Here is an 11,977-nt window from a genome sequence, read left to right on the forward strand (position 1 = left end):
ACAATATTAATTTATTCTAATTATCCCGCGATCGTCGATGGAAGAACATTTCTAAAAATGTTTCGGGGATTTTTTCCTATTTTTATCTGTCGTTTCTCCCTGTGTGGATCGTAAAGCGCTTTCTAAATATAATTTGCTCATTTTTCTAGCGGAATCTTAAACGTATAACCTTATTTGGACGGTTCCGGTTGAGAGAAAATCGACGAAACGACCTTGGCATAGCGTGAAAGTTCCCGATTGATTTTAGGGTAAAATTTCCCTAACCTGCCGATAACTTGGGGAAATTTCGGATCATCATTTTTGAAGGCATCCGAGAAGGGAAATTTTACCAGGTTACAAAAAATGCTCGAACGGGAGTTGGCAGAAATTAAACTTGCTTGGTCGAAAAGAAAGATATATTATTTCAGCAAGAATAATCGCTAAATCTGCTTAAATAGGGAAATTTGACGAGTTATCACTTCGGGATAAAAAGAAAAAAATAGTGTCAAAGTGTCCTTGGTATCGCATACAAGTTTCCGATCGATTTTAGGGTAAAATTAGGGAAATTTTCCTAATCTGCCGACGAAAATTTTAGGGTTAAAGAAAGTTACGCGGTCAAAATATCCCTGTGGAAATACGTAAAAAATCCCGAACGGGGAAATGATTTTTATGCAACAATTATTCAAAAACACGACCTCTGCCAAACTGTTCCATTTTTCCGTCATAAACACGCATCAATCGGGGGCAGTGTCACGTAACAAAAACAAGTTCTAGAAGAGGTTCGGAAAGGGTACTGTCTGCAAGTTCTCTTTCGATTGGGCAACAGGTTACCCGAGTACTATGACCCATTGCAGGATAATTGATATAACGAATCCGTAAACACAGCCTATCTGAGGAACATTTTGGGTGGACGGTACCTCGAAAAATTTCCCTAAAGTGGGTCGCGATGGAAAGTAAACACGCGCTAGTGTTACGTTTCTCGTTAAGGAAAGTGACAAGATCTGCGAACAGCTCCAAAAGAAACGTAAAGTACGGATTCGGAAGGGGTTGGGTTACGCTGTAAGGGTCACAGTTTCGAAAGACGAATCCCTTCAATGACGTCCCTAAAAACATCTGTCGCATTATAAACAAACAGATGTATTGATGAGTTGCCAAGTACGTAACTTTACGTAAATAAATTACCAATGCTTGGTATTCAATATGATAACTTGATGGGTAGTGTACGTGTACGTTGCACAAAAATTCAAAAAAATGACTTTGAAGAGGTGTTACTCAATAACTCGTGCTTCCTCCGAACAGAAATGTGTTACTGTAGTAGTTTCGTCACGTGGAACACCTACGTACGTTTGCATCAGACGCTATTTATACAACACGTGACTAAGTATATGACATGAATTTTCTGTTATCTTTACTTAAAGGCATAGAATCTTTATCACACATTGTGCACCTATTATAAGCAAAACGCTTAAGTGTACGTGTGTATGCCTGCATGGAGAGTGTGTGTCTCCGATGGGTCGAAGTTTCTGATGAGAAAGTAAAGGATTTTCGAGATAAGGCAACTTACATAATGTTATCTCAAGTGTTCTGATATACGAAAATATCCTAACGATAAACGGAAGCTTCGAATTCTGTTTAAATATTTGCTTGCGTTAATACGGCAGTACTGTTATGTTTGTGTACTACAGCTGTTCATGTAGAAGCATCTACTCTAACAGCTTTAACCATCTCCCGGTGTTGTTTCCAGAGCCAAGTTTATGCAAATTACAGCTGTTTCGTAATACGTAACCTAAGCTATAGCTTTAAATCTCTAGTGTAAGGCCCAAAGTCTATAGGTCCTCTTACTATTATTTGACGGAAGAGGAAAGACCTGTTCGTTATGCCGTAATGCCCAAACAAATTTAAATCTACACTATCCCTTCGCGTACGCAAAACCGAACTGAACACACAAAACGAAGCATTATTGGTCTTCGACGGATAGACTTTTATTTTCTTAACCAATAACATCAAAATACACAATTTGGTCAATTTTGGTTAGTCAAACAAGCTCGCTCAATCACATAGAAAAATAATTTTCCTTCCTTTTACCACACCGTAAGGAAGTGTCAATAGACTTTAAACTCCAGTTGGTTCGTAATTACAGATAAAACAGTGGAGGGGTTATACAGCCTTACAAAATATCCTTGGACAAGAATGGAGTTTTAATTTTGTACGAGCACTTTATAGGAAAACAAAACTAATATTTTTATTAACAACAATATATATACTATAATATAGATATAACTACAAACACATCAAGATTTAACAATTTGTATGTTAGATATATGTATATGTACGCTTTTTCTTTGTATCCATAAAAAATTATTATACACTAAACAATCCTCCACTTGCACACTCTTTATGTACATCTGTAGAAATCATTTAAATGCATTATATACAATAAAAGGTTTGTATATGTCTCCAAAACAACATTATGCTGATTTTATGTGAAAAAAGATGACTTACGTGTTAGACAGATACTGCAGATGGCCAATGTTTAGCCAGAGATTACCAGATTTTTAAGAATAGAAACCTGCAGTTTGATGGAGAAGCGTGTCCAACTATAAAATATACAAACGGATGTGCCGAGAATGTAATTTGTGCGAGTGCCAAAACCACTAAAATTCAATTTTGCAAAATCTTTGTGGATGAAATTACATTGGTGGAGTTAATTTTTGTATAAAATATACATCCCTGATACTCGTTCATCCTTATCGACTGGTCCCAGTCGTTTATTAATGAGGGAAGCAATAAAAATGATGGATACTCAATTAGGAAGCAATAAAAACTAAGAATATTCATCAAGAGATTTTATGAATTAAAACTAAGCTGCACTGAGGCAGGTTAAAAGTATTCCTTTCGGGGATTTCAGGTTTAGGTTATGCATACTAACGTCAACGGTTACAAGTTCCTTATAAAAGTAAAAACATGTAAACGTTATCAAAATTTAACTAAAGGTTAGGGTGGTAGCCTGATGTGTATACTGTTTTCTAATGTTATGTTATGGGTATGCTATTTTGCAGTTTTGTGATTGTTTTCTCTCTAGATGGAAACAGGCAAACTGTTTCCGTATAGAAAAAAACATCTAGTTAATGAGAGTTGGTTAACTCAACACTATAATGTCTCAACGAGACTACAACAATGCCAGCAGCTGCAACTGAACAAAATACCAACAGAAGACAATTTTATACTTCCATAATGAATCAATGATGATGATAAATCAATAGCAGCTGTGATAAGAGAATATCATAAAGATACCCAATGATAGCTTATCTGTAGAAGCTAAAAATTCAGTTGTCAAAAGATAATTCTATTGTATAGAAAACTTTTATAAAGAAAAGCATGTTTTAATTGTTTTAAAACAATAAATCTGACTAGAAAGTTTACTACTATTGTGGTTTATAAGAATTATCACCTCACCAAACTAGGAAGTTTAATTGGAATATATATATTATGGTGAGACTTGGCAAACAAGAATTAACAGATTCTTAAATCTAGAATTATGTAAAAAAATATTAACATGATTTCATTGCAAACACAACTTAAAAACATAATTTTATATATGTATATATAAATATTTCATAGAGTTTGATTAAACTATATTTTTCTAATTAATTTTCTTGGTGTTCTTTGGAGTGGTTACAATGTAAATGGAGGAACACACTCAAAAATCAACAAACAATTAAAACAATTTGTTATTTTAAATCTCGGTAATGCTAAATTTGTGACTTTGCATTACGCAAGAGCATAGCAAACCAAGATTCAAATGTGTAATTCAGTAAAATTTAAAAATAAAAATTTGCACAAAGCAAATTTTTAATTTTTTTTTTTTTAGTCACTTTACTGTAATTCTGGACAACTTTTGATTATGTCATTTAACAAAATATTGCTCTTGGTTAGACATTTTTGTTAATTTAGAAAACTTCTGTAAAGTGGAAGTTTATTTTTTCAATTTAAAATTTTGACAATTTGATTTGTTACGAATGACAAGATTTCAAAAATTCCTTTTGATCCAAAAGATTATCACGTTTCACTGAAAATTCGTAATGTAAAATTTGCAAAAATGCCTATTGACAAATAAAAGTACAAAATAGATATTGTTATTATGATTAGTAGTTGCTTTGATTAAAAATATAATGAATTGGAAATTAAAAAAAAATTAGTTTTGTATTTTTACTGCCTCTTCTTTTTTGCATTCTTTTCCTCTCTCCAGGCATAGATACTGAAAACACAAATAATGAAAATAATGGAGAGGAAGAGGAAAAGGAATCTGTAAACCGGCCATTCGGCAGAGATCATTTGATCATCGTTTTCAAGCTTGTTGCGTCTCACAGTCATGTCGTAAAGGGCACCGTTCATCTGTTCATTTGTTGCTAAGATCCCTGCGATGTGCAGAAGTTGGTGGCTGTGACCGATTATGTCAAATTTACCTGGTGCCAGACGTTCCGGAAGATGAGAGGCATAAAAAAATGCTATCATGAAGGAAAATAAAAACTGCCAGACATAATGCATAGTGGAAGGTGAATCCGGATTAGAATCATACAAGATTCTATAAACCAGGGGTATGCTATCCCAAATCCAAGGAAGGATAAAGGCACCGAGGCGAAACACTTTAATCCAGAAGAGGCTTTTAATGAAACGTGACCAACAAGCTAGAGTTATACATAGAACTGCACTGGCAAAACAAACATTAAGAAAATGATCAGAGAGCCAAGTATTTAAAAGGTCTTCTGGGAATACATAAGCTCTGTACAAAAGACCAGCACCAAAAGAATAGAAACTGAGAGCGCCATAATCAAAAAAGAACCAAATATGTCTAGCCATATTAGATATACTGTAAAATGTATGTGCCATAGCACTTATCAGAGGATAAGTGCAGACCGTTATCATATAAGAAACAAAACTCCAAGTGTAGGGGTGCGATGTGACATCCAAAGTATCGCATATAGCAGCCAATTTCCAACAGAAGTAAAGCGTCGGAAGAAAGTGTGTCCATATATTGAGAGTTTCATTTGTCGCCACTATAATGCTCGTCAGACACTGTTTTATGGTACATTTGGGTGGACGATAACCTTTCAGTATGGCCACTTCTCTCATGTCAGGCGGTAACTGGTCTTCATTTAGTAGCTGTAAATGTCTGGAATTCAGAAGCCGATTTAAACTTGTCATAGCCATGTTGTTCAATTTAGTGGGCCTCCAACTGGTAAAAAAGACATTAATGAAACATTAAAAAAAATGGTTAGAGCCTTAATTAAATATTAAAATTCCATGCTATCAAAACTGATATTGCTTAATAATGAAAAAGTAGCTTTCTGCTCCATTAAACAATTAAGCTGTTCAGTTCAGTTAACCATGTGTGTAAGGTTTATTTTAAAAAAATAGAGTGGTAAAGTTTGTTTAATAGTAACAATTCCCAATAACTATTTTAGCACATGTTACTAAACGATCTTGTTATATAACCCATTGCTTCATTCACAAAATAATTTCTCTAAATTTCGAAAGTTCAGGGTGAATGGCATTCGTGAAGACAGATGAAGGAAATCTATTGTGCACGGCGTTCTTGGGAATTGGGCCAAAATTGTATAACCACATTACACAAAACTGAGATACTTACAAAATTGCAGTTGCACAAGATTGAGGTAGCAAGTATTTCGCTTGTTAAGTAGTTAAAATCCGAGAGATTAAGAAATACTTACTTTTTAAAATGGATAAATCCATTTATCCGAGTAACGGTAATCATATTCAAAACAGAAAATGTCTTGTCCTTTCGCATCAAACTTGTAGTAAACACAGAAATGACTCCAAGAATCAGTTCAATATTACAATTTTATAAGCATTTGTGTGGGTTGGAAGAAGCTAATTTTAAAAATTACTAACAAAATATAAGTCATTCCAGTCAAAAGGCTAATTTATAATTCGTTCAAGTCACAGAACTAAACCATTTAAATTACTGTAAAATCTGTTACATAAGCCAGGATTAGGTATTACGAAAATCAAATTATCTATTGTAATTTAATTACATAATCTAATAAACCGTTTAAAACAATTAATTTTAAAATATATATTAAAAATACACCATTGAAAGTTGGGAAGCATTTTTGCATGACTACAACTTTGCATCATTATTATATATGTATATCTGAGTCAACTGTAGATAAGGATGAAGGTCATCAACTACATATTTTCTAGCCACACGATTATAAGTACCTTTACATGTTTTCTAGTTGACGTACATATTTATTTATTAAAAACGGAATACTTTATTTGGTTTTAATTTTAAATTTGACACACAATTCCAAAATAAATTATCAATATACTTATCAAACTTACTGATGCTTACTATAAATATTAAAGCTTTAGATAAGTGTTTGATAATGATTATGAAGATATAACGAGAGGAATATTATGAGATTCATTGTTATATTCAAAGCTTTTTAAAAAAAAAATATATCCAAAAAGCAAAAGATTTTGAGAGAAAAGGTGTAACAAAGTATATAATTGTAGAATCTAACAAATTATATTGAAGATTATTACTTTTACTGTTATAATGCTATATATTATATAGAAATATCATCCACATGATGTAATTTATATATATATAAGGTAATTTTAAACAGATCAAAAAATGGTTTTGATTAAAATATTCTTAATTGAGTTCTAATCAAGAAATTAATGATCCTTCAGTATTTTGAAATATGACTATAGTTATAAAAAAATATAAAAGGACAAATAATTAAAATAACGTTCGAGATTTTTAGAAATTACTTTTGTAAATAAAAATTTCAATTAAATACGAACACTAGTATATTCAGCTGTGTTTGTACACAGAAAAATATCTCAGAAAGATGGCAATTACGTACAGGAAATCAATTTCTACTTCTACAATTGCAGTTGAGGATACGTCCTCTTGCTAGTTTTCCTTTCTACAATAGGAACGATTAGATACAATTAAAGGCAGTTGACGTAGCAAACTTGATTATAAGTACAGATTTTAATATCACAGTCTGTTGATATGAGAACATACAGAAGAAAATTCTGTTAATTTTCTATTATATAAGTATAAATAATTGATCAAGCTCTAATTTAAAATATATAATAGCCATGATTTTACCATACTCAATAAGCTATGCTAATTTCATAGTTACGAGGTAACAATCTCGTTACTAGGATAAATGAAATATTAAGATGTATTTACATTCATTAGCCATCTGCAGGAGTTGAATTTTCCTAGAACTATTAAAATATATTTAAAGATGAATTTAGTATTTGATAATTTATTAAATAAACTACTAATTTAGAAAATCTGTTTAATAGTTTGAAATCTCCTGGTTTGTACATTTATTAAATCGTTTTAGTAAGATAAAAAAAAAATTAAAATTTGATTTAAGGTACTAATCTTACAGTAACGATAATTATTCAGTAGGTAACAATTCATTCTTGGACAAATCCATATAATAAATAGTTTTGTAGCATATTTTGCTATTTATTTTTAAATATCCGCTGTTTATAATTTAGATTTATTGTTCTTTTTTTTAAAAAAAATGCTATTTATATATATTTTATTACTACTCTTTGATATTATGCTAATATTTTCAGTAATATAATTTATAAATGATGATCCAAAAACCAGTTAACTACATTTTCTATGTTCTAGACACACTCCTGATGTCATATAAATTTTAAATTAATAATTTTTCAAATATAAAAATAATTTATGTTAAAGTAAATAAAATTAATATTTAAACTTAAATTCTACTTAGCTTAGATAAATACAATCAGATACATACAACTCCATCGGAACAATCGGACAAATAAAAATGCTAATATATTATAGTCCAACTATTTAAATCAAGATTAAATGTTTTAGACATTCTCTATTCAAATTAAAATGGTGTTGTGATCTGATTACAAGGCAAAATGTCTCCAAAAAGATTTAATCTTGATTAAATTCAATGTTTTAAGTTAAATCTTATTGTAAATAAACCAACATCAAGTTGCTCGACGTTCCAGGCGAGATTTAAAATTTTGGTGGAACCATCTATGATAGTTAAAAATATAAAAAGTGTTTTAAATAAATTATTATAAAATGGCAAAAAGCTTAATTTTGAGGATAGGAATGAGTTTTATAAAAAATTGTAAATGCTAGTAACAAGTAAAATTGTTATTTAATAAGACACTACTGGAAATACGCACAACACCCATTATCTCCCCACTCTTTCAACCTTTAACCACCAGAATTTAATAGCATCAATCCCTTAATTAACAAATCTCTCTGCAAAATTTCAGAAATTTTTGAAAAAAAAATGCACAGGAATTATTAAGCTTCAAAGAGGGTGCACAAAATTGTCAAATACGTACACTAACATCCATAAATACAGAAATTACCTCCCAATTTTTTTTGCATTTTGATGTTTCAAGGTGTCCTGAGTCCAAAAAATCTTCAGGGGAGAGGGTCATTTTTTGACTGATCACTTTACTTTCCCTCTGTTACATATAACAGCCAGGAAAGTAAAAGTTAATCGACGAAAATATTACATAAAATATGCACACATTATTGTAGATTATGCAGATTATGTTAAAAATTATTCCATTTAAAGAATATAATCTATACATTATTTAGATTAAGGAATAATTAACAATAGAGTCATTAATTAAGCATAAAAACTAGGAAATTTTTATTTTAATCCATCACGTATACTTATTAACTGGTATATTTCTGGACCACCTCAGTGAATAGCTGCATTTATAATTAATATAATCCATATAGAATGGCCAAATCAGTTAACTGCATTTCATTTTGTAGATGCACTTCTAAATCCAGTTTACAACAGGTGTTCAAACTAAACACAAAAACACGATAAAGCATAGAACTAAAAATGTATCTGTAATTAATTTAGTTAATTAAATGTAATGTTTTCTTTATCACAGTTAAATTTTTTATGCCAGCCTGCATATTTTTTTAGATATTAAATTAAAACCTAAGAGTATATAAATTTGTTTAGATTATATAAAGATCTTTACAAAGGTTATAAACCAAATGCAAATAGAGATAATGCAAGCTTTTATGTTGAAACCCTTTCCTGTCTACTCTTTCTCCATTATTTAACATATTTACCCATTAGAATTTCCTAAAATTTACATAACAATCTAAATAAACTTTAACGAATAAGCACAATTAATTTTTCAAAAAATAGTTTACCTATATTATAGAAGTGTGATATAAAAAGTAAAATTTCTTTCAGAATCATCAGACTCCTTTCTGAAAAAATAAAACATAAATAAATGGTTAGAATCGAATAAATATACCGAGATTAGATAAAAACAAAATTATCTTATTGGATAATTCAACACATGATCCGCATTTTATCGGCCAGATAGCCTCTCGTCACTTTTTCTATTTTTAAACCGCGGAGAAATTACCTTTCGATCCTTGCTGGATTACTCAGTTTACGTAACCACTTTTAAAATGATCCGACCATCAAATCAAAAATAGCATCGACTAGTCAATAAGTATAAGTTACATATCAGAAAGCTGTCAAGATGATTTATCCCACTTAAGATATAGGAAGAAGATAAATCATGCAACATTGGAGAATATAATTCTATACTTATATAGATCTATTGACGTGCATTATTATCTTTAAATAAAAATATACTAATCACTTTAATACAAAAGTAATGATAACTTTTGAAAGTTTTCACTTTGACTTACTGCAGGAAGATAGGGAGGAAAAAACAATGCCGTTATTCTCCTTGCGTAATTACTGGCGTGACGACTTTGTCAAGAAAGATAAAACCGAGAGGAAAAACTAAAAATTCTTTTCTTTTTCTGTATTTTTGAAAAAACACATTTCCTTTTGACATTCGACGACAAAGTGTTACAAGAAGATAACGTTTTTAAAATGAGAGAACAGCATTTATTGTCGTAACAGTAAAATTAAGCAAGATTTACTTAAAATTTATGCCTAATCATCCTATTTTACTTGTTGCAAGTAATTATTATTAAAAAAAAGCGACACTAAATAACTCGAGTACTCCAGAAAAACAAACAACTTTAACAACTAAAAACTGTGTTGAAAAATCAAATATTTATTCTTTTTATTATGATTTTTATAAGAAAAATGAACAATTGCACAATAAAATTGTTATAAAATATAAAATAATTCTGAAATTTTGGAAATATTTAAATAATTACAATAAAATTTAATTTAAAACAAAAATAGATCTAAGGTCAGGTGAATACCGAAATTTTTGTGGGTAGTTTCGGCCAGCGTGCCAAAAGCCGGCAATGTCGGGAGTTCGTACGGGACCGAGGGTAGACCGAATCGGTAGAAGTGCATCTAGGTAGCCCGAACAGTGGTACTTCCAAGACTATGGCATTTAATTATTTAGCCTACATCTTCAAGTAGACCACTCGATCATTCACAGAGTACATGATATTATATAGTTTTATGAGAGTGTGGGGACTCGCCGCCACTGAAGCGCACGTCTACATTCGAAGCACGTAGAATAAAAGGTAGACCGATACGTGTTAAAAACTGATCTTCGTACCATAGGGGTAGGCTACCTAAGTTCACTTTTACCACTGAATTTTTGCATGTCATTTATTTTTGTAACAAATGAAATGTATAGAAATGTTAGTAAACATAACATTAATTTGCAGGGGTAGAAACCACTACAGGCTACCAAGTTTCCTCCGATCGTGGAGGAAAATCCCCACTTACCCTCTCAATTGGCAATGAATGGCACATATAACATAATACAGAATCACCCAATCCTGGGTACAAATAGGTTCTCTATGCTCAAGTTTAGAATGCTTTTTTAAATAGTAAATATATAAGAGAATGATTTAAAAAATTCTGCTTAACAAGCAGAAAACCTGGCATGTTTAAGAGTGAAAACAATACGAAGGGAAAGTGAAATCATGTACTGTGAATTTAAAGGGTTCTAAACTCATATTTACGAAAAAATTTAGATTTAAAACGTTTCTAATTTGTAAACACGTCGTTTAAAGCGCTGAATAACGTAAAAATAAACGAATAATTAACAATTTAACGCCTACGGGGGTTACTACATGCCGAGGAAATGTGTAAAGTCTCATTCATAGAGTCGTTTGGCATTCGGCGCGCGTGACCTTGAACACGGAATAACTCCATAAACCATTAAAATTAAGTAATTTCTTACGTTTAAAGTACTAGATTCGTGTTTTAGATTAAAAAATAAACTGAAAACGTTCCGAATATAAATTACTTTTATAAGCTCACCTGACTTCTACAACTGGCAGACGACTTTTTGCTCGGTAAACATAACGCTAGCCACATTTTTGTTTAATAGCGCCCCCTTTCGAGCTTAATCAAACGTCGTTGATCCGAATCACGAATCAATTTTTTTTTTTTTTTGTTATTGCTAATTATGACGAATTTCGGATCATGTTTCACGTCGGGGGTGTAATACATCTCCGTGGCGGTTATTAATTAATATTTATAAACCCCTTCCGTGTTATGAAAGAATTAATAGCGCTGCAAGATTATAGGCAGTTGTTAGTAGTCGGTAGAGGATGCTGCCTTAATTCTTTTTGCTTTCTTTTTTTTATTATTCGGGCGACTTGTTTCGCTCGTTTTAAAGTTTAATTAAATATAAAATCTTGGTTTGAAGAATTAAATAAGTATGATGATTTGTTAATGCACCGATAAAACCGATTAGTTCATGCGACGGATACGCCCGGAAACCGATCAAAGTTTCCCCGTTTAAGCATTTTAAATGCAATATCGGGGTTACATTTACATAAAAATAATTATGAAGAGTGAAATGGTTGTTTTGATTTGACTTCGGATACGTGATTTATATATAAACGCTCCTAAAATAAAATAAAAGCTGTTTTAGAAACTATCGGCGCGATAACTCGGAAGTTTGCTCAATCGATTAAGATAATGATAAGATAGTTTTATCACTGTTTAACATA

General features: G+C 31.2%; 1 protein-coding gene across 3 annotated transcripts; it reads right to left on the bottom strand.

The window, feature by feature from the left end:
- Positions 1 to 1,936: 1,936 nt before the first annotated feature.
- LOC136971537 (membrane progestin receptor gamma-B-like) lies at positions 1,937 to 11,367 on the bottom strand. 3 transcript variants are annotated; one of them, XM_067265999.1, is made up of 3 exons: positions 11,280 to 11,367; positions 9,215 to 9,274; positions 1,937 to 5,215 (listed from the first exon to the last, which is right to left on the bottom strand). In XM_067265999.1, the coding sequence occupies exon 3, from the start codon at positions 5,188 to 5,190 to the stop codon at positions 4,189 to 4,191; it is 1,002 nt and encodes a 333-aa protein (XP_067122100.1). In that variant the 5' UTR covers positions 5,191 to 5,215; positions 9,215 to 9,274; positions 11,280 to 11,367; the 3' UTR covers positions 1,937 to 4,188. The 3 variants fall into 3 exon arrangements, with proteins under 3 accessions (XP_067122100.1, XP_067122099.1, XP_067122098.1); XM_067265998.1 differs by lacking the exons at positions 9,215 to 9,274; positions 11,280 to 11,367 and adding an exon at positions 8,714 to 9,166; XM_067265997.1 differs by lacking the exons at positions 9,215 to 9,274; positions 11,280 to 11,367 and adding an exon at positions 5,712 to 6,020.
- Between the last annotated feature and the right edge of the window lie 610 nt (positions 11,368 to 11,977).

Source organism: Centruroides vittatus, unplaced genomic scaffold, assembly GCF_030686945.1.
Source record: "Centruroides vittatus isolate TY-2023 unplaced genomic scaffold, ASM3068694v2 contig_260, whole genome shotgun sequence".
Taxonomy (NCBI): domain Eukaryota; kingdom Metazoa; phylum Arthropoda; class Arachnida; order Scorpiones; family Buthidae; genus Centruroides; species Centruroides vittatus.

What these genes read in the sequence shown, in the direction of transcription:
- LOC136971537 (XM_067265997.1), bottom strand. Translation starts at nt 5,788, where the DNA reads ATGCGAAAGGACAAGACATTTTCTGTTTTGAATATGATTACCGTTACT. An exon ending in GGATTTATCCATTTTAAAAA is followed by an intron (nt 5,216 to 5,711) that starts GTAAGTATTTCT and finishes CTTTTTTACCAG; the next exon opens with TTGGAGGCCCACTAAATTGA.